The following is a 23,257-nucleotide window of genomic DNA, read 5'->3' as shown; positions in this document are numbered from 1 at the left end:
CTTCAACGCAGAGGTTGGGTCATGGGTCTGAACCTGTGCAGAGACGGATCAGCTAAAGTAGTTCTGATGGGGCTGGATTGGGCAGGGAAGTCCACCCTGTTCCATCGCCTCCAGAGGGGTGAGCTGGCAAACACTACCCCCACCATTGGCTTCAATGTGGGCTCGGTGGAGCCGGAGGATGGCCCGAAGCTCACCGTCTGGGATGTTGGGGGCCAGAGAGCCATGCGAGTCCATTGGGGAGGCCACCTTGAGGGCTGTGATGCCCTGGTATTTGTGGTGGATGGTGGTGACTGGGGCCGAATCGGGGAGGCAAGGGGGGCATTGCGCAGGGTGCTGCGGGATGAGAAGGTGAGAGGTGTCCCCCTGATGGTGCTGGTCAATAAGATGGATCTTCCAAAGGTGATGGAGATCCCAGAGGTGTTAGACAGACTGGGGCTAGAACAGTGTTGGGACAGGGACTGGCAGATCCAGGGGTGCAGCTCTCGCACTGGGATGGGGCTCCAACAGGCCCTCTGCTCTGTGGCCAGACTCATTATAGAAAGCTGAGGAGTAGGAAGAAGCATAACGCACATACATGAAGGCATGCTCACACTAAAGATGAGGAACATTAGAGACGTGAGCCCTAGACATTATGAAAAAAGTTAAAGTGTGCATGTACACACAGGTATGTAACACTTGTTATTGGTTCTGGTGACACTGTATTACTGTTTGAATAAAGAGCCCTCATGACATTTGCTTAATGAAATTAAATATTCCGTTACAAATATTTACCTGTTGAAATTGTAATTAAAATCTATCGAATTTTAGGACCACATCATACATAACTCAATTGTTTTTGCCTGATCTTTCAAATAGCTCATTGTGGTTGTTTGTTCGTCAATCTATTATGTATTAAACTATATTTACAGTTTTTACCAGAGTAAAATGCACCATTCCTCTGTTTAAATTAAATTATGTTAACAACACAACATATTCCAGACTACTCAGCAATGCAGTTATCCCAAGCTTAGTCTAATGTTGACTCTACACCACATTGTCTGACTGTACATTCTGTTCAGTGGGCCAAACTGCTGACACTGCCAAACAGTGGGGACCAGAGATAAAGAATGACATTGAAACAACTCAAACAGGAGTCACACATTCAGTAAAGCTACCGATTAGTCATTTGTCAAGGTCAAAAAGATGATAGCATACTTAAACAGGTTTAAATTTCACAAGACATTTCCGGTGCGGACATATAGTTTGATCAGGACCCTGGACAGCAACATACCCCCGATTACCCTCACTCTGTTGGTTCCCTACCTCTGGCATGGGGCCAAATTTGTCTTTTGAACTTTGCCAAAAGGTAAATGCACGTTTGGTTGAGAAGGAAATATGGTTCTAACACAGCACTTGATGGCAGCATCTCACCAGAACCAGATTCAACCGTAGTTCCTCACTTGTAAGGTATATATTAACTATGACGTGGACCATTGTGTGTGTGATAAGGGTATTCAGTGAACTGGGCCCAGAGGACAAAAAAACAACTCACAGGACCAAAGGAAGTTAGGACCAGTAAGGACATGCAGCATCAGAAGTTGCTGACACTTCCACTCACGCTCGACACACTCTGACCACACATGTACTCTCAGTTGTCCTCTCCCACCTCTCAGACACTCACACAGATACAACTTCATGTTAGTGTGTCAATCACAAGACTTGCAGCAGAGAGGATCCAACGGCTAACAGCAAGTTTATTTTGGTTAGGATCATTAATACAGAGACCATGTCCTGAGGGCGAGATGGGAAAAGTGATCATCAAAATCCCCTGATTGGCAGAATATGGCGATGATGGATCTGTGGCATAGTGGATGTAGATGATGGGTAGGAGAAGTGGTGATGTCATAATGGATTACAATGCTCAGCCAGTAAGAGAGGTGTTGAACAATACTCTACAGCAGAGAGCAGCATTGGCCAATCCTGTGACAAACTCCAGCAATAGGGAGACCACACAAATCCCCCATTTTTAATATACTAAAACTGTTCAAAGCATTCTGGTGCTTTCATTAGTTTGTTTGTCTTTTTCAAGAGAAAACATTTAAGTTTCATAGAAATCAAAAACAAAAGGCACAATGAATTTCAACTAATTCTCGTCTTTAATATGCACAAGAGTTTAAAGCATCAGTGAGCCACCTTAAAGAGAAGAATTCAATCTAAAATTTATAAAAAGATAAACAATCAGAGGCCAAAACGCTGTCTGTTGCTTTTTTCCTCCTCTATTCTGTTAATTAAAACAACTTTTCTCCAGCAAGTAAAAATCTTGCAACAAACATAAGCTTGTATCGGTTTCTGATACAAGACAAATAAATTGAAAATCTTTAAAGTGGCTCGGTCTAGGTGGCTAGGTCATGACTGTCCACCCCCTCTAAAGGTTTTGTTCATCAGTAATAAACAGCTAGTCCCAAAAACAAGTCTGTGCTGCCCATACCCCCCCACCCCACCCCACCATTTCAAACCCACTTCAATCCTTGACCATCTCTCAGTAGTTAGCAGCCAAACAGTGGATCATTAGTCAAACCCAGGGGGTTTGGGGGTTTTTCCCCCTAAAACCTGGAGACCAACTGGGACCTGGGACGGTACAATGAAACAGTCAATCACCACAGCTAGAAAAGCCTGTTCTCAAATTCTTCAGCAAATGTGCATGTTTAAAAAATAAAAATAAAAAAACAAAAAAACAAGTTATTTTTTTAAACAATGGAAGAAGAAGAAAAAAAAACATCCCCATCTGACAGAAAATAGGTTATCGTTTTGCAGAATCCATCCAATGACTGTCAGCTGCAGCAGCTTTATACAGGCTTTATGTAAATATATATTCATATATTTTCATGAGACAGTTAAGAGATACACATTGCATTTTGTACAGTTATTCAGGTTGGTGATGACACAAAAACAAAGAAGAGAGAGCACTGTAGGGGTGAAAGGACATGTGCCCCACAGTCCTTATCTTCAGTTTGTCCCTTTCTGCAGGCAGAAATCACCAAGAGACCTCTTAGATGTGTGCATAAGACTGAAGAAAAAAAATTAAAAGACCAAAATAAAAACAAATCTGCCAACCTGGAAGCTCCAAAGCCTCGACCAGAAGGCTAGTTTTTAATATAAAATACACCTTTTAAAAGGGAGAGGGAAAAAAATAATAATCAAGGAATCCTAAAAAAAGAAAACCAAAAAAACCCACAAAAACACTCCCAAGATCAGCAATACAGGCTGGTTTGTTTTGGTCTGACTCGTCAGATGTTGAACTGTTCAGGTGCTTTGGAGATCCAAGCAGCGATATCACCAACTACCCTTCTACAGGATGTGACATCACTTGTGCAGCAGGATTTCATGTCCTCTGGGGTCAAAGGCTTCTCTTTAGTCTCATCCCTAAGTGGTTTTTCCTCCCACCTCAGGTTGCCAGATCTGTAAAACTATTTAGCTTTTTGTTTTTGCTCTCCCCTGAATTAGAGCAAATTTGCAGATATCTGTGGACCAGTTATGTGGCTTTTTTTTTCCTTTTCTTTTTTTTACATTGTTTGACAATTTTCTTTTCTTATTTGAACATAGAAAATCAATCACCATGATAATTCAAGAAGTCCCCCCCCCCCCCAAAAAAAAACATGATGCGTGATGCTGAGTAATAAAATGTCAGTCAGTCTGCCACGGAATCCTCTTTGTGTCTAAGACCCACACGGTCTCCAGACTCTTTGAAGGGTAGCAGAGTCTGTGGTAATTCATGGCTTAGCACTTTCATTTGGAGGAGAGAGCGTTATTGGGGTCCTCACCATCACTACTGTCCAAGTGTGTGTGTGTGTGTCCTCAAGGGGTGGTAAAGCACAAAAATAAACCGCAAACAAACAGCAGTATTTCTTTCCCCCATAGGTGATATGATGGCCTCTAAAAACAAGTAAGCACACAAACTCTTCCCAAGTGTCTTAAATTGTGTGTGTGTGCATGCGTATATGTATGTGTGTGTGGGCGTAGTGACATTTGGCAATTAAAAAATATTTCCCAAAAGGTTTTTTTCTTCCTTCCTTTTGATTTTCACGTGACATTTAGAAGCATTGGCAGAGAGTGCCTGAGATCCTCCGCTCGCGGGTTGGCAGAGAGCGCCTGAGATCCTCCGCTCGCGGGTTGCCAGAGTGTAGCGGTGCTTGATGACTGACCAGGACCTTTCTGCCTTGGCATACTGCGGTGGTTGGTGGTGGGTGAATCCTACAAATGTTAGTTTCCATGTTGAAGTGATGTTAAGTATATCCTTGGGTTGCCAGGTTGGAGGAGAGATGGATGAATGTCTGGGGTGGTTGGAGAGTACCCCGTGCGGCTGGTTTGAACTAAACCTAGATGCCGGCTCCTAGAACTTAAACTCCTTCGTTTGCATGTTGGAGGCTGGGTCAAAGTTGAAGGTCCCTCCTCCTTGAGTGGGGTCAGGGATTAAACTTGGATCCTCGTCAATCTGAATGTGTGTGTGTGTGTGTGTGTGTGTGTGTGTGTGTGTGTGTGAGAGAGAGAGAAGAACATTTATATCAGGGTTAACAGAGATAGGTGTGAAGTTTACATAAGGACATTGGGTCTCGTTTGAACTATGTTTATATCTCTAAAGGAGTGACTCACATCGTCCCCTGAAAAGTACTGGTCGATGATCTCGAATGCTAGTTTGTAGATGTCCTCATTCTCATGCTGCTGCAGATTCTCTATCTTCTCCAGACCTGAGCAGCACAAAGGCAACAGTGAGAGACAGACAAGGATGGAGTATTCACTGGCCACAACAGAGACCCCCCCACCTTTAAGCTTTGTAAAGGTTCTTTTTTGGAGTGTGGTACTTTGTGGTATGTTTCTGTTTTATTGGATAGAGATAGTGGGAGAAGACAGCAAAGTAAGGAGGAGAGGTTATGTCAGCAGGGCATATCTGTACCCCTGCCGACATGGGCATGTGTGTAGGCCATGATGCTAGACCACTGAACCAACACACACACACACACACACACACACACACACACACACACACACACACACACCTCCACACTCCTCTATGATCTCTGCGATGGTGCTGGCCTCATCTCCAGCCATGATCAGGACATTCTTGAGGCCGTCCAGGACCACCTGCACCACCTGGGAGTCCTTCACAGACAGCAGGCTGCAGAACGGAGGGATCACACTCTGCTCCACCAGATACTCCACCTACAACACACACACACACACACACACACACACACACATACACACACACACACACACACACAGAGAGAAAGAGACACATACACACGATCAGTACAGAAACAATATCATAAATGTCCTTAATAACAACAAGTTATACCAACATTAAGCTTTTGAGATAAATAACCACAAGAATCCAGTTGCACCAATCACAGCTCACCTGGTCTTTCCTCCCGCTGATGGTGAGGTTGCTGATGGCCCACGCCGCTTCCTTCTGTGTGCCAAAGTCTCCCTGCAGAGAGACAGGCTGTCAGAACTGTGTGTGTGTGTGTGTGAGTGTGTTGCCTTCGTTGCTCTGCACTCAGCGGTTTAATATACACACAAGCACCATGCCACCAACGCTGCCACCAACCACATTAACTTATTACATTATTAAAAGACACACACACACACACACACACACACACACCACCACACACACACACACACACACACACACACACACACACACACACACACACACACACACACTATTTCAACCATAACAGGGGTTCATTCTCCTCTCTGTCTCTCTTCTCAACAACAGTCTGCAGCTGCAGTCCAAGAGGTCCAAACACAACACACTAGTACTCAACTAAAACACAGGGAGCCCAGTGCCATGAGAGAGAGGAGAACGCACTGATTAGCTTAGAACAGGGTAGATTATACAATCCTTCACCACGCAAAATCTTGCTGTGTAATTTTCTACATGTTCACACCTGTAACGCACACACACACACACACACACACACACACACACACACACACACACACACACACACACACACACACACACACACACACACACACACACATCACTACACTAGATGTTAATTTGACATGACAGCCAAACAAAAGACAAAAGATCAGCCTTTTAGACTCAAACACACTAGTGAGTGTGTACGTCTTTTTGTGTGAGGTTTTCCCTAGCCTGATGCAAAACTGTCCATGTCAACCATCATGCCCTGTCAGCCCCCAGAAACACGTGTGTGTGTGTGTGTGTGTGTGTGTGTGTGTGTGTGTGTGTTTGTGTGTGACCCATTCCAGATTTATGACATAACACCACACAGGAAACTGAATGACTACTGCTTCTTCAACTCTGGCTGTCTCTATATACAATGGTACTGATAATCACAGCGATTTTCTCCTTGGGGTGTGTGAGCAGGTTGGAGAAGTGTGAGAGGACGTCACAGTTGAGGACCACCTGCGTCTGCTCGTCTGTCCCTGTGACGATGTTCCCCACGGCCCGGAGCGCCGCGGTCTGACAGGAACAGGAAGTCAACAACAAGAACATTGTCAGAGGAACAGGAAGTCAACAACAAGAACATCCGTCAGAGGAACAGGAAGTCAACATCAAGAACATCCGTCAGAGGAACAGGAAGTCAACACCAAGAACATCCGTCAGAGGAACAGGAAGTCAACAACAAGAACATCCGTCAGAGGAACAGGAAGTCAACAACAAGAACATCCGTCAGAGGAACAGGAAGTCAACACCAAGAACATCCGTCAGAGGAACAGGAAGTCAACACCAAGAACATCCGTCAGAGGACGACCGCTCTCCAACGTTCTACCAACCCTCCCTGAAGTGTGGCCCCTGTTCACCCTTCATTGATTTTAAAGCATTTGGATTGGTGTAAAAAAAAAAAAGTAGGAGGATTGGAATTTAGCACTAGCCTATTTAGAAGGGGGGGGGGGAGCCTCACCTGAACTTTGACCTCTTGGTGGCTGAGAAGAGGGACGAGGAAGGGGACCACGCCCGAATCAATCACCATCTGGATCTGCTCGTTACCCCCGTCTGTCAGGTAGGACAGAGCCCACACCGTGTCCACCAGGATCTGAACACACACACACACACACACACACACACACACACACACAGACCACACACTCACGTCACATCGGTCCATTCTAGCTGTAGCCGCTGAACTAAGATGATTGAAATTGAGTGAGTGTGTGTGTGTGTGTGTAAGAGGCTGGATATGTTGATTGAACCACCTCCAGCAATTGTTATCACACAGAAAATTGTAGTGTGATTTTTGGTATCCATTTGAAGAGCTCATACTTACATTTATATCAGTGTGGTATATTAGAACACACAGAGCCGGTAGAATCTGGACAAGAGAGAAAGGGAAGGATAGAGACGAAGAAAAAGAGAGAGGGAGGGAGAGAGAGAAAGCTGTCAAAACCAGACATAAAATGTCACCATGAGAATTATATAGCCAAATATTCCACAGACACAGACACACACAGACACACACACACACACACACACACACACACACCTCCTGTACTGTCTCCATGGGCGGTGGTGGGTCCTTGTTGCGGCAGAGGTTGACGATGACCCAGGTGACGTTGCGGAGGAAGGTGATGGGGATGGAGGGGTTAATGAACAACAGGAGGGGCTTGACCACGCCCAGGGAGATGACATAATCCCTACACTGTGGCCCGTCACCTGGGGGATGAAGGAAGGGATGTCAAAAGGTTAGGGGGGGGTCATCAGAAACCCACGGCGGATGTCTCGTAGCTTAAGTTTCAATAGGAGGAGAAGCCACATACAGAGACAGAGCATCGGAAACTACTACTTCCAGGTGAACAGAAGTCAAATAATAATAATAATACATTACACTTACTGTATATAGCGCTTTTCTAGACACTCTATAAAATTAACTTTGCTCTGCGTCATTTGGAGCTGTGAGAACGCGCATTCGAGGTCACTCCCGGAGCAAACAGCCGACGGATGCTCCGCTTGAAAAGGGAAGTTTCGCTCCGATTAGAAACGACGCATCGAGGCTGTCCATAGGAAAACAACAGCGCATGCGCGTTGATCTGGATAAGAGCGGGACGAATGGGCAATTTTCCTGACCGATCAACTACCACGTCTGTTGCTTCAATTGCGTATGTTACTTCATTTACATAAAGGGCTGTGAGAACGCAAATCAGAGAAATAATTTATGCAACAATGTTGCAAACTCATCCGCTTGCTCCGGGTCCTGATTCGGACTTTCATGTGAGAACATGACCTAAGTCTAAGGCCCAATCCCGATTCTCTTTTCTACCACTTCGGCTCGTTTTGGAGTCACTCGCTTTTGGAGCCAAGGCCTCCGAACAGAGCCACAAACCGTAGTGGTTCCCCTAAGAAATGGGACAACCCTTCACGACTGTTACGTCATCCGTAGATCACATTTATCGTAGAAAAGCATTGACGCTCGCGATTCATTCACAACTTGAATGAACTTGAACGCTATCAATCGATCAAACAAGTCATCAAACAAAAAAGAACAATGCTTCATTATCAGACCATGACAGAATACGGCGCTCTAACCTGTATGAAACCTGTGCTCCTATGCTGCCGGTCTTCACTGATATAGGACAACAGTGCAACAACTTCGCGGCTGAACTTTAGTTAAATTTACGGCGTCATATGTCATCAAAGGGAAACATGGAAAAATGCATGTATTTTTATGACGTTCCGAAATCCGATGTGACAGGAACGCTGGAGAAACAGCCCCTGTCCACTGCATTAGTTAACTGTCCTTGATGAGTCTCCCGCTCACTGCCCTCCATCAAAAATGGCACATCCATCGATAATATTACATAATAACAACTGCTCGGATTAGATTTCCGGTTGTTTTGGTATAATAACAACTATAGCGTCATATACCACCAAGGGGGGGGAATTCGCGCCTATCATGCTGTCAAACACCACACAGGTAATAATTTATTTCTAAATAAACATGATTGTACATCTCTGAAATGTAAATCGTGCACTGATGTATTTCTATGGGGAAGGCTGTGCTTGACACTTCCATGGGACTGACGTCGGGGCAGCGGAACACGGTGACTGTCAGCCTGTGACAAAAACGCAGGTATGAGTGCTCCGGTGTCCTGCTGGCTCCGGTGTCCTGCCCGCTGTCCCGAGCGCGCTGGACTGTGGAACTTTCTATGTTAAGCACCTCGGCATAACAGCGATTTTTTTGTCAAATCAGCCTGTAACGTTAGACACAGCACCTCGACATAAAAGCGATTTTTGTTTTGTTAAGCTTGTTATAAAGAAAAGGTCTATAATGCATTGAAATGACATTAAACTAAGATAATACGATGGTTATCATAATTGTTCAAGTCTTTAATTACAAGTAATTACAGAAAAAGTAAATGACATTTCAGGCTAGCTTCCGTGTTTACGAGAGCGAAAATAAAATTTCTGTAGATGATTCGCAATGCATGCCGGAAGGGAGTCTCATGGCTCCGAATGGAACGTGGGTCCAGATTTTCCGAAGGGGTGAAAACGGAGCCGGAGGGGTGAATTGGGATTCACCCTAAGTGTCTTTGTAGGACAATCTACTCTGATATAGTTGTTATATGTTATATATATCCAGTTATATCTACTCCTGAAATAAGAGTGGTGGATGTGAACCTCTGAGTACAGAGGCGTCAGGCGCCGGCTGTCCTCACCTATGATGTTGCCCAGGGCCCAGACGGCCTGTTCACACACATTCTGGTGGGGAGAATGGAGGAGCCGCAGGAACAGGGGCACTGCGTCTGCTGATGAACACACACGCACATACATACGCACGCGCACACACACACACACACACACACACACACACACACACACACACACACACGTAGATAGTTAGCACAGGAACATGTGACAAGAAAGCGCTACCAGTAGATAAACACTGGTAGAACAAATCTAAGTCCTATAGATGGGACATGACACGGCGCACGCACACAACCAGCTGACCAGGCAGACCGCAGGGGGGAACTTACTGGATTTGACCACAGCCTGAGTCTGTGCTGACGTCCCAGACGCTATGTTGGTCAGAGCCCAGGCAGCCTCGAACTGGAGAGAAGGACTAGAGGGGGGGAGAGAGAGAGAGAGAGAGAGAACCAATAAGAGAAAAAACAAGGGAAGAGGGGAAATAGAAAGAGCAAGAGACAGTAGAGGGAGGGACAGAGGATGGAGTGTGTGATGGAGAGAATCCTGGCTCTTTCCACTAAAACCATGCTCATTTCCTCCTATTCCTGCCCTCTCTTTTTCCTCTCCTCTCCTCTCCTCCCCCCCCCATGTCCATCTCTGTTCTTCCTTACCTCCAGTGATTGAGCCATAGAAATCTCTGGTTCTAAGTTTGGAGCTGATTTGTGACTGAGGAAAAGAAGAGTTGTATTTTAAGGGGAGGGTGAGACGCCCTCCGTGCTCCGGATACTCCGGCGTCTAGTGGGCTACAGCTACGGTTGCTATGACACTGTCTGGCCCCCGCCCTCGTCAACACAAGGTCCTGGGAATAGGAGAACTCCAGGGGACAGGAATGCTGTTTTATTTGTGTTGGCTCAGAGGCATGAGGGCCGACGCGCGCACACACACACACACACACACACGCGCGCACACACACGGACACACACACACACACACTCTTTCCCAAACATAACATTACACATGTGCCCCTGGGTTTTTACATGACAGGGAATACAGCAGGCTTCAGTCCAGGTAGCTGAGCTGGGACCTGTGACAGCAGGCCAGAGACAGACCGGAGGAGCGGAGCCACACTCACTTGTCGTCCCTCTCCAGGCATCTGACTAGGATGGGCAGGATCCCCGACTTTATCAGGTCATCAATGGGAGGGTTTCTGTCACTGGAGAGGAGCTTTCTGATGAACAACAAAACACACACAGGGAGACATGAGAGGGAAACAAGGGCAGGCTGAATCCATCAAATAATTATGTGTGTGTGTGTGTGTGTGTGTGTGTGTGTGTGTGTGTGTCCTCTAACCTGGCGGCCTGTACGGCACTGAGCTGGACCACAGCGTTATCACTGGTGGCGTTCTTCAGCGATAGAGAGAGAGAGAACCAGAGGAACACGTTACAGCACCGCATTCAGAGAGAGAGAGAGAGAGAGAGAGAGAGAGAGAGAACCAGAGGAACACGTTACAGCACCGAATTCAGAGAGAGAGAGAGAGAGGGGGGGGGGGGGGGCGTGATATAAAAAGAAGAATACAAAAAAAGGTAGAGCAGAAGGAGAAGAGGAGAGAGAAAAAGGAGAGAAGAGACAACTGAAAGGATAGAGAGAAACGGGGAAAGTCAACAGAAACAGAGGAAGAGACTCTGACAGACACATGGAGGAGGAGGATGAGTCTGACAGACACGAGGAGGAGGAGGAGGATGAGTCTGACAGACACGAGGAGGAGGAGGAGGCTGAGTCTGGGCGTGTGGGAGTCACCTGACTGCTTCCCGAGCCTTCATAAAGTTGAGCCTTACCTGTAAGATGGCTTCTAGGGTTACATTTTGCTGCAGAGAGAAGAGAGTGAAAACATCAGTAACTGTTACAGCACTTCAGACTGGGTGACAAACAAGTGTTCCAGGAAAACCACAACACACACACACACACGAACACACTCTGGTTTGTCTCAAAAACTCCTTTTTTTTTTGTATACGTCAACATGCCAGTGCTTTCAGAGTTGTGTGTTTTAGCTGTGGCGGGCCTGGTATGGCTGCTGCCCTATGAGCTCACAGACTGGGAATGTCACGCCAGGACATCATTAAGACACATCATAACACAGGCCTCCATGGCAGAGGCCATTCCTCTGGTTATTGCGTTACAGCCACTGAAAGGCCTTTAGTCTGCGGAATGAAGGGGCTTTTAGAAACGGCTATTCTTCGCGTTACTCACGTCACCCTCTGGAGGGTCATACAGTATCCAGCTCATGGGTACAAGAAGCACCGCCTTCTCCATATTGAGCGGCTACCAATAATAGCAGATACTGAGCAATACTTTGCTAACTGTTTGGCCCTTCTCTTAGTTAGACCAGCCATTTGAAGGCCTCTGACAACAAACTTATGAACATGGCCCAGGCTGCCAAATATGAAAACTAAAAGTTTACATCTGTAACCCAGTTGTGATATGGCCTGCTCCAGCTGTTGGTATTTCAATGTCTTGGTTGAAAAGGCTTCCTCTAGGCTATGGTCAAAGGTGCAGCCAACTTCTAGAATAAGCACCTCTCTGTGATTTTCATTGACAATTACAGCATCGGGGGCGTTTGACACACACACACAGACACACACACAGACACAGACACACACACACACACACTCACCCCTTTGAAGTCAGAGTCGACGTCTGAGTCCTCCTGACTCTCCTCCTGCGGAACATTCCTCTTCTTCAGTAGATGCTCGTCTCGTTTGTTCTAACGGAAAACAGAGACAAAAGAATAAGCCCACAACACATTAAAAACGTTTTTTCTCATCACACATTTTACAAAATATACACTGGATTGTGTAAAAAAACATTGGCCCAATTCACCCTTGGCCCTACCACTTAGCCCTCCGTTTTGCACGTTCACGAGTAGGGGTGTCCCGATTCTTGTTGGCATGGAGGGGTAGGGCCAAGTGGGAGGGCTACATGGCCCTCCAAACTGAGTTTTTTTCTGATGCACACTCCAAATGGAGTTACAAACGGAGTGTTATGCGAAATCCCAGAATGCCTTGCGAATCATCTGCAAGATACTGGCAAACGCACTAGAAACAAAAGAAAGCCACAGATTTTTTACAATTCAGATAACCATCGTATTATCTTAGTTTAATGTCATTTCAATCTATTACAGACTTTTTCTTTATAACAAGCAAAAAGAAATCGTTAGAAGCTAGCTAGCTACAAATGTTTTACGCCTGATTTGTGCATGACAGTCTCGCATTCTGACATATTTCCATGTCGCATTTTCCCCCTTTGATGGCATATGACACGCAAAATGTAACTTACGTCTAGCCGCAGAGTTATTGCACTGTTGTTACCGCTCCTCTAATATGAGTGCAGACTGGCAGGGTAGGAGCACGGATTGCTAGCCTTCAGAGCACCGCTATTCTGTCATGAACTGGCCTGGTAATGAAGCATTGTTCTTTTTTATTTGATGACTTGAACGACTGATAGCTTAAAACTTAAGTTGTGAACTAACGATGAGCGTCCATGCTTTTCTATGATACTACTGATGACGTATCACGTATCAGGGTCTTGAAGGGTTATCCCATTTCATAGGGTTGGATTCCAAGCACTACACCAACAGTAACCAGGTTCCCAGGAGCAAGACAAAAAAGCAAGTGGCACTCCAAAACGAGGGGTAGGGTAAAACATTGAAATGGGATTGGGCCAAAGAGACACACAGCGAGGTGTTTGACACATTGAGACAAACACACACACAACATTAGCCACCATTCAATGGGCAGTGAAGGAGCGAGAGACGGCATAAAGACACACCCCTACTGATGTTGAGTAGAGCCTGGAGCACGCAGGCATGTGAGTCAGTGGTAGGAGGAGATTCCCTTGGCCTACATTCCTGTGTGCGTGTGTGACGTGCGTCACTGATGACTAACCAGCCCAGTGCTGCTCTGTGCACTGGCAGAATGGAATGTGCTAGACTAGGGACCAAGTCAGCACTAACCTCTCTCTCCCTCTCTCTCTGTGTCTCTCTCTTTGTGTGTCTCTCTCTCTCCCCCTGTCTCTCTCCCCCGTTCCCTCTCCCTCCTTCTACCCCACTCTCTCCCGTGCTCCCCCCCCCCCCCCCCCCCCTCCCTCCGACCCCCTGGGCTACATCCACTCTATGCAGGAACTGGCCCATTCAGTATATCCTTTAACAACAGATCAACCCATAAAGCATGTCCAGTATCCATTCACCCCAAATAACTGATTCCCCCCCCCCTTTTCTCTATACTCAAGGCGGAGGGGGGCCTCCCTCACACCTCTCTCTCTCCCTCTTTCCTTCCCCTCCCTCCCCGTAAAGAACTTCTCACCGCGAGGAACAAATGACTCAGCAAAACCCAAATCAGTGTCATGAGAAAGGATTTCTCATTTGTCAGAAAGTCACCAGGAGTCTCTGAGAGTTCTTTATTTTCAGAGGAAAAGAAAACGGCTGAGTGGAAGAGGAAGGAGAGAGAGAGAGAGAGAGAGAGAGAGATAAAAGCCTTGAAAAGGGAGAGGATGAAGACTAGTAGATGTATGCAAGCATGTTGGCACATCACACGACACAGGGGTACCCCTAACTCTTAGCCAGGCGCACATGAATCACGTTCAGGAGGCCTGTCTGTCCCACATCATATATTTACATCTGACCATTCCATAGCTGTACCTATCTATGCCAGACAGATCCCACAAAGGGGGTGAGCATTCCAAACGTGACCGACACACCCGTGTATGGCCACCAGACAGTCCGCCCGTCATAGAGAACGTGTACGAAAGTGGAATGACCCGCCTATCCAATATCTTCTGTCTTCTGATGTATGACATTCAGGGTTTAGACTGTGGACCCATGCTGATCAGCAAAGCACAGCATCTAAGGATAGATTCAATTGAATTACGTTTTTCATCTAATCTAGGTTTCAGCATCCTAGAAGGCTGCGTTGGTCATGGCTGAGTCTGAACATGACGTTCCGCACCGGGAGTCTTAGAAGAGGTCTCTGGGGCCAGGACTAACGGGTGTGACTGTGTGTGCCTGTGTGCGCACGCACGCACGCACACAGAGAGAGTAGGGGCAACAATAGTAGAGGTATGGGAGGAGCAGGAGGGAGAGGCACAAGCGCCCTCCAGAGTAGGGCAACTATGACATCACTGACGAGTAGGCTAAAGCCAAGATGTGTCTGTGGTAGGGCTGTTACGATTATTCGACGTCGTCGACGTCACCGACTACGTCAATACGTCGGTTAGCGTAATATGCGTCGGTTAGTCGTAAATAAACAAAATGGCGTTTTTTTTTTTTTTTTTTTAAACCTTTATTTTACCAGGCGAGACAATTAAGTGTATGAGTGAAAAATGGATAGCTACTAGCTAATGTTACACAAGCAATGTAGCTCACCACAGTTCGTATGTCTTGTCTTCTGGTGTTAGTAACGTTAGCTATGTAGCTGGCTAGCTACGGTAGCCTATTGTCATTGTGGTGCGAGCACCTACTGTACGTTATCTAGCTCGTAGCTCGCATGCTACGTTAGCATCAATTTAATCTAATCATAACATAGCAGCGAGAGTAACGTTAGCTAGCTATGTGTTGTGGTGATGGACAGACTTCTAAATGGCCATGTTGGCATTCAAGTTGGCTAAACATAGCAGTGAGGTGGAGACAAATACGTTTTTTTTTGTTTTTTTTTACAGTACAAAAATTATCGTTAGACTTATCGATAAATTAGTCGTTAGACTAACCGAATAATCGATAAAATAATCGCTAGATTAATCGTTAGAAAAATAGTCGTTTGGGACAGCTCTAGTCTGTGGTCAGAGGTGAGGTGGTCACGCTGAGGAGGGGTTAGTGACCTACCCCCGCAGAGGGCAACGGTCCTGGTTAGAGGTGTATACAGACACAGTCCTTCAACCTCAGGGTCTGTACTCCATGGGGATCATTGTGCATGGCCAGAGAGGAATACCGTCTGTCTTCAGCAGGGAGAAACAATGTGTGTGTGTGTGTGTGTGTGTGTGTGTGTGTGTTTGTGTTTGTGTCTCATGTGTCATGTGTCATGTGTCATGTGTCATGTGTCACCGCAAGACAAGGCCTTCACTCTTACCTTTCTCAGCTCGACTGTCACTTCATTTCGATGTCTTCTCATAGTCTGGAACACACAAAACACAGAGAGGCCACATAAGAGGAGACATCATCATAACTCAAACACAAACGTCAGAAGCTTATTCATCAGAAAAAGTCACTGGACATTCGATTCTGAAACAGCGTAAAAAGAAGCTAGGATGCAATGAATGGCAGAAATAGGAAATATAGTAAACAACTACAACAACAACTGACACCCACAATCGAAAAGGGTAATTTGTTTGTGTGTGTGTGCACACGTTTATGTAGTGTGTGTATATGTAGTGTGTGTATGTACATAATATGTATGTATGCATGTCTGTGTGAGTGTCCTTCTGTCCCGTCCTCCCATGACTATGTGAGATGGTTAGATCTTGTGACTGTTCGCTGCGGTTCATATTGCCATCCTAAATAGCCTCTTACGTAATCTGGGCCAGTCACAGCCCTATCTGAGGAGGCTGAGAAGCAGAGCACACTGGGAGACCCCCCCTCTCTAACCAGTCCACAACCACACTGACGCAAATGACCCCTTGCTAACCACTCCACAATCACAGTGATCAATGTAGAGGACCTGCCATGAGCTTGGTTGATGTGATGATGAGCCATTTGTATCATTTGATGCTCAACATATGCTCGATATATTCCTACACACCTATCGGAACTACTGCAGGGACTTTATTTCAGCTATACCAGTTCTCTCACAAAAAAGGACAAGAAGAAGCCTCTTTAGAGACCTAACAGTGACCATCTGCCAACCTCTTCTCCCTTGCCCTATCCCTCTACCACCCCACTGGGCCCCAGCTTGTTGATGCTCCAGAGAAAATCCAAGTCAGTCCCCGAACAGATGCCAAAAATACCACCAGCGCAGCGGCGCACTTGGTCATGTCTGTCAGTCATAGTAGCCATGTGCTTGTCACCCTGGGTCTCAGTTTCAAAACAACCGCCTATGGGACTGGTGAAAGGAAAAAAGATCTACTTTCGATGGTTGCTGATGACTTAGCTCTATTAAAACAAGTTTCCAGCGGCCTGCATACAGGGCTGGTATCTTTGAAAACCCTGAGTGGGGCTGATCAACAACTGCCTGCCACATAAGGCGACATTAAAGATCTGTGAAGCACAGCAAATAATAACACGAAAGAATCCATTTAAATCCGCGATACCCAATGACATACCGCAACAGTGCTAGTCTATGTAGTCTACCACCAGGATAACATGCAGATTTTTCTCAAGGCTATGTTTAGCTAGCTAGCTATCTATATAGCACTTTTTTTATTAACGATGAGCACTGGTTTCATTAGCAGGTAACAGTTCACTGGCTGCTTTGGGGAACGGTGGTTGGAGCGAGCAGTAGCTAGGAAGGTGTCAGACAGTATCTATGTTAGCTAGCTAGGAAGGTGTCAGACAGTATCTATGTTAGCTAGCTAGGTACCAGGTGTCAGACAGACAGTATCTATGTTAGCTAGCTAGGTACCCGGTGTCAGACAGTATCTATGTTAGCTAGCTAGGTAGGTAGGTAGGTAGGTGTCAGACAGTATCTATGTTAGTTAGCTAGGTACCAGGTGTCAGACAGTATCTATGTTAGCTAGCTAGGTACCAGGTGTCAGACAGACAGTATCTATGTTAGCTAGCTAGGTACCAGGTGTCAGACAGTATCTATGTTAGCTAGCTAGGTACCAGGTGTCAGACAGACAGTATCTATGTTAGCTAGCTAGGTACCAGGTGTCAGACAGTATATATGTTAGCTAGCTAGGTACCAGGTGTCAGACAGACAGTATCTATGCTAGCTAGCTAGGTACCAGGTGTCAGACAGACAGTAACTATGTTAGCTAGCTAGGTACCAGGTGTCAGACAGACAGTATCTATGCTAGCTAGGTACCAGGTGTCAGACAGACAGTATCTATGTTAGCTAGCTAGGTACCAGGTGTCAGACAGTATCTATGTTAGCTAGCTAGGTACCAGGTGTCAGACAGACAGTATCTATGTTAGCTAGCTAGGTACCAGGTGTCAGACAGTATCTACGTTAGCTAGCTAGGTAGGTAGGTGTCAGACAGACAGTATCTATGTTAGCTAGCTAGGTACCAGGTGTCAGACAGTATCTAACGTTAGCTAGCTAGGTACCAGGTGTCAGACAGACAGTATCTATGTTAGCTAGCTAGGTACCAGGTGTCAGACAGTATCTACGTTAGCTAGGTAGGTATCAGACAGACAGTATCTATGTTAGCTAGCTAGGTACCAGGTGTCAGACAGTATCTATGTTAGCTAGCTAGGTAGGTGTCAGACAGACAGTATCTATGTTAGCTAGCTAGGTACCAGGTGTCAGACAGCCAGTATCTATGTTAGCTAGCTAGCTAGGTACCAGGTGTCAGACAGACAGTATCTATGTTAGCTAGCTAGCTAGATACCAGGTGTCAGACAGACAGTATCTAACGTTAGCTAGCTACACGGTTAGCACGCCGGGCTAGGCACACTTATAAGCTGGTCCCAGCTAAGCTACCTAACCTAGCTAGCTAACCAGGCCGGATAAGATAAGTCTGTTACAAAGTGAACCAATATCCAAGATGTCCTCCTCCTTACCTCCACATCGCGTCCCTTGTTTTTGAAGCTCTTGATGCGATGGTTCTCCGAGCCGGCGTTGTCTGCCATGGCTGTGTGCGGGGCGAGAGTCACTCCGGCGGTGGTCGGGATCTCCAGTGAGAGACGGGACACACAGGGGTCTACGGTGTCTACGGTGTCTCTCCGGTGTCTCCGGTGCTGAGCTCAGAGAGGGGGGGGGGCGGCAAGACGTAGAGAGGCAGGGTCCAGGGAAGGAGGAGTCATAGCTTTAGGGTGCCCTATTTTCTGTTCTGGGTCACACAGACGACCACCACCAGTATCTTGCAGTATTTCGTGACGTTAGAATTATAAGGTTCTATCTCCATTTTTGTCAAAACTGAGTTTTTTTTTTTACATAATCTGACCCATTAGGTGTTTATTAATGCCTGTGTGGTGTTATTTTTAAAATGTTGACATTTTTGAGTTAGTAATTCATAACATACAAAGGTTCCATCTCACAAAACATAATGGAATGTCAACACTGTGACGCTCAATATCTCTGAACTGCCCTAAACGGAGATAGAACCTTAATTCTAAACTCACGATTTGCCCTAGAACATAATAAAGATGCACCTCTGCACCCGTCGGCATTGTAAATGTATGTATGGCATGTATGTGGCTATAAAATGTTATGTAGAACATATTTCTCTAACATCAATGGAGAATTTTGCTATTTTATTTCATCTTTCAACCATCATTTAATTTTCCTATTTCCCAGAAATAGATAATAATTAGTACATGCTCTAGTCTAGGTAGACAGGATACTTTGTTTATGTATGGTTGTAATTTCCACACAATCATTTGTTTAATTTCCACTACCACATTGAAACCCAGCCCGAATTTCTGTACACTTACATGTTTGTCTCATGATTCTCTGATGTACCCTTTTCCCAGATCCACCAAGACAAGCTTAGGTGGTTGATCACAATCACGATCGCCACTTTGAAATAATGCACAATACATGTGTTTACAGTAAATCAAAGAGGTCCAAAGAGATTGATGCTTCCAAAGACAACACTTTATTGTATTCAACAATACATTTTGGGATTTGGTTTTACAATCACATCTCATTAGTGCAAACATAAACAAGCATTTGTAATATAATATTTAAGACTGTTATTCACACTTCATTGAAGGATATGCATTCTGGCTGTTGAAGTACAGTAGCGTGGAAAACCTCACATCCCTAAACACAACCAATGAGCTTTGCTAATTTGCTGACATTTGACCACCAAAAATTAAATACTGATATCTCAGCTAGAATTAGAATAAAAATATCCAGGCAAATAAATGGTATAACAGTGTCAGCTATACTTTTTATACAACAAATAAATACAGATATATTTTGGGCATCTGCCTTCATGTCAATATGGAATTGAGAGTTTATTGATTGCCTTCCATAATCAACCCATTAAAGCACATCTATAAAACATGGCTTTTGGTCCTGATAAATGGAAGAAAAAAAACATGTAGCCATTGCAAGCAATGTAGTGTCTGAAACATATTCATGGCTTCAAAGAAGCAGCAACCATAACAGATGATGGTGATGCTGCATGAAGATTTTTACAATAAAGGCAAAGCTATATCACATGACGTTACTGTCATTCCGCTGCACACCACACTTTACTCCCTGCCCTTCAGAGCTAACATGGGACCAGTGTTCCCACTGCCCCGTAGCCTTCACTGCCAAACTGGACCCAGAGCAGCAGTTGAAGGAGTAAGAGCAACCAGAGGATACAACACACACACAGAGGGACACTCCAACCAGACAGAATAACGGGGTCAAAAGTCAGAGAACTGCAGATCTGACCAAAGAGGGTGCTGTGAGCTGAGGTTTCTGTGTGTGTGTGTGTGTGTGTGTGTGTGTGTGTGTGTGTGTGTGTGTGTGTGTGTGTGTGTGTCAGGAGGCCGGTGGAGGTAGAAATCAGATGAAGGGCTCATTGTAATGCATTCTATTCCATGCATTACAATGAGCACGTCCTCAGATTTCTACCTCCACCAGCCTCCCTGTGTCTGTGTGTCTGTGTGTGTGTGTGTGTGTGTGTGTGTGCGTGCAGGAGTACAGAAAAAAGGGTCACTCAGAAGATCTGCTGCTCAAACAGGATCTTCTCAAAGCCTTGTGGAGCTGTGTGGTAGAAGTCGCTGAACTGGCAGTCTAAGATGGCACTGTCATCCACTGGCACACCAAGGAAAAGAGCAAAAATAATAATAGTTGAGCATTTCTTGGGGGTAATTCTACAAGCATCAAATAATGTAATGATACATTACAGTTAAAAAAAGGCTTCATCATCCAAATAGGAAATCTGCTGTATGAGGAGAACAGCAGGTGGAATTAACACCATGGTTATATTTCTGGCCAAAAGGCTGTCGGTTAAAGCTAAGCACATATCGCCCTCTTGTGGCAGAGAAATGAAACAACCATTAAGGACCTGTACTGTGTACTGGTCATTACTGGTCTGGCTGACAAATGATGGTGCACTCACTGTGCAGGTTTTTTCCCCCCTCCAGCCCAGTACTAGCAAACTTAATTGAACAAAACAATCACTGATTAAGGGCCAACACATTGAAACACTGCTTTTTTCACTCACCATAAACTACAGGGAACACCGTGCCTCGGATGCCTGAAGCTGGACAGTGCATGTTCTTCCCATTTAAATACAAATTCAGCTCCACGTGGTCATATGTGATGCCCTGGAAAAAAGAAGAACAATAACAAATCTGAATGTATCAAATGAAAAACCATACAACCAAAGATATGCAAATGTCTTTATCTGTCGATAACTGGCTTTTGATTAGGGCTAATTGGACAAATTGCACATAAAGAGGGGTCCAGAAAGACTGGAGTGTATGTGGCAAGGGTGTTAAAAATTAGAACGTTCTCTGTACTCAGTTACTACCCCATGGAATACTCTCACTCAAGTCACTCTGCCTTTTCCTGTCTCTGCCTTTGCCTGTCTTATCACATGTTCTGCCAATGCCCAACTACACCATTCCATTCATCCCAGCCTCTCTGTTCCATACCTGATGTCTATGTTACCACACAGACCATTCTCCACACCAGGTTTGATTTGATTAGCTAGCTAGATACCAAGTGGCCTGAACGGGGGGTGTCACTGCAGCAGAAGGCTGAGCTAGTAGCTAGTTCATTTAAATGGCCCTCATTCCATCTATGCACAGCACTTACGACGATGTCTCCCTCCTGAGGAAGGCTGTTGGCGGGTAGGCGGTTTTTCTCCTCATTGTTGTGGTACACTGATCCATCGTGCCTCAACACCAGGCTGTTTGTGTCCCGTCCCATAGGCACCTGGTTAAGGTTAACTTTCTGAGTGGCCACGCCAATTCCCCACACACCTGCACACAGAGCAGGCATTTATCAGTGAGGGCCCTCACCAGAGTCAACACATACTTGGGAGTCCCACACACATGTAGCCCTGATACACTGTAGAGAAAATTGCATATAGCCTACTGTGGGCCATGCAAAGCGCTATCCATGGAACCTCCATTCTGCTATGACACACCGATATAGAGACATTACTGGATGCATGTGACTAGTCTGGCCTAGGTGGTGGAACAGATCAAATATGTGGTGCGGCTGGGGGTCCCCCGAGGAGAGGGTTGAGAAACACTGCTCTATGGCATCTCAGGGCTAACTTGGACCCGACACACATACAGTAACATTCAGTTGAGATCATACACGTTTATAACCTTATCTTACCTGTGGACTGGATCTTGAACTCGAAGTAACTCTTGTTCTGGTGCAGAGGAGCGTTGGCGAGGCATCCCCCGGTGCCACATATCCTTCTCCCACTCTTCACGATGACGACATCTGTGCCTGAACATCACAATAAGACAGACACCGTTAGCATTACTAGTGAGCAAATAATAGCCTACTTTGCCAAAGCCTTGAATTGAATTAATCTGGACAATCAAACGATATAGCTGACAGCTAAAAATGAATGCCCTTACTTCAAAAACATGTATACAGACAGTGTGTGTTAAAGTATTATAGTGATATCTAAATATAAGATATGAGCAAACTAGCTCGTTTAGCTGGCGAGCTAAAACTAGACCTTAGCCGTCCACAAACCTCGCAAAACATTTTACTGCGAATAAACTACACTTACCCATATGATGCGTGTCTAACTGGACAGTGGGCATTTCTTTGAGGGGGATGTGCCCCGATCCCCCATCTCCGCAGCATCCCAGGCAACACGTAAACACTGAAGCCATTATCGAACTGTTAAAGTGGCTTCCGGAAAGACAGTCACACACAGCTGAGTCAAAGACCGTAAAGAGCAGAGGGGCGCGCAAAGGAAAAGCTGCCTCGAATGAAACAGCGACATCTGGTGGTGGTGGTGGTGGTGTCAGCACAGTTTATGCGGTCCTCCTCGCCCAACTTGTCCAATCACATCGCTTGCTTAAGAGACGCAGCGCAGCTCCTGATGGCATGGAAACAAGGGAAGAAAATCAAGGTCAAAATATTTTTTTACACGTGACTTAGTAGCTATTGGTTATCAATGTGTCAAGCCTGGGACACATGGTAGGCTACGGTCATTAGTGGGCCAATTAGCGTTGCACTACTACATTCTTGAAATAAATAAAGACGAGCTAAACAGACTTAATGATCATCACCGATGTTGTTGCTGACTTTATCCAAATGTATGTGACATCAAAGTTAATCCTTCAAATACAATTCAGTCGAATGAAACCGCGAGTTCGTCATATGAGCATTGTAATACTAGGATAGGGTTTATTTCTACTGACCATCAGACGGGTTGTGTGTTGCAACGAGCAAGTTACTCGCACGGTGTGCGTGTGCCAATGTTCAAACTTTGCACATTTGAATTGATTAGCATTCATAAGTGATGATACGATAAAAAAAAAAGTGGGGCGATAGAGGC

The 23,257-nt window shown here is 45.5% G+C and overlaps 2 protein-coding genes and 1 pseudogene across 3 annotated transcripts; 1 reads left to right on the top strand and 2 right to left on the bottom strand.

Annotated features, from left to right (window-relative positions):
• Positions 1 to 21: 21 nt before the first annotated feature.
• On the top strand, positions 22 to 546 carry LOC308162738 (ADP-ribosylation factor-like protein 11; the record flags this gene model as incomplete). Its single annotated transcript, XM_080536880.1, has 1 exon — positions 22 to 546. The coding sequence occupies one exon, from the start codon at positions 22 to 24 to the stop codon at positions 544 to 546; it is 525 nt and encodes a 174-aa protein (XP_080393006.1).
• Positions 547 to 3,217: 2,671 nt separating this feature from the next.
• Positions 3,218 to 18,440, bottom strand: LOC308161773 (importin subunit alpha-4-like; annotated as a pseudogene). The gene is made up of 16 exons (XR_013938039.1): positions 18,339 to 18,440; positions 15,748 to 15,792; positions 12,303 to 12,392; positions 11,467 to 11,496; positions 10,982 to 11,034; positions 10,764 to 10,859; positions 9,982 to 10,067; positions 9,664 to 9,750; positions 7,494 to 7,663; positions 7,278 to 7,322; positions 6,915 to 7,046; positions 6,250 to 6,472; positions 5,393 to 5,464; positions 5,034 to 5,196; positions 4,630 to 4,724; positions 3,218 to 4,471 (listed from the first exon to the last, which is right to left on the bottom strand). The product of XR_013938039.1 is annotated as an importin subunit alpha-4-like (transcript).
• Positions 18,441 to 20,370: 1,930 nt separating this feature from the next.
• spryd7b (SPRY domain containing 7b) lies at positions 20,371 to 22,589 on the bottom strand. The gene is made up of 5 exons (XM_080536097.1): positions 22,481 to 22,589; positions 22,072 to 22,188; positions 21,541 to 21,707; positions 20,945 to 21,047; positions 20,371 to 20,532 (listed from the first exon to the last, which is right to left on the bottom strand). The coding sequence occupies exons 1-5, from the start codon at positions 22,584 to 22,586 to the stop codon at positions 20,435 to 20,437; spliced, it is 591 nt and encodes a 196-aa protein (XP_080392223.1). The 5' UTR covers positions 22,587 to 22,589; the 3' UTR covers positions 20,371 to 20,434.
• Positions 22,590 to 23,257: the final 668 nt, after the last annotated feature.

The sequence above is a fragment of the Nansenia antarctica genome (genome assembly GCF_963989245.1).
Source record: "Nansenia antarctica genome assembly, chromosome: 7".
Lineage (NCBI taxonomy): Eukaryota > Metazoa > Chordata > Actinopteri > Argentiniformes > Microstomatidae > Nansenia > Nansenia antarctica.
The sequence above is the reverse complement of the archived record's forward strand: the minus strand, read 5'-3'. Positions and strand labels throughout refer to the sequence as shown.

Excerpts from the sequence above, each read along its gene's own strand:
- spryd7b (XM_080536097.1), bottom strand. The coding sequence starts at position 22,586 with ATGGCTTCAGTGTTTACGTGTTGCCTGGGATGCTGCGGAGATGGGGGA. Across the intron at positions 21,708-22,071 it reads GTTCAAGATCCAGTCCACAG|GTGTGTGGGGAATTGGCGTG; the intron begins GTAAGATAAGGT and ends CTCTGTGTGCAG. Across the intron at positions 20,533-20,944 it reads GGTGTTCCCTGTAGTTTATG|TGGATGACAGTGCCATCTTA; the intron begins GTGAGTGAAAAA and ends TTGGTGTGCCAG.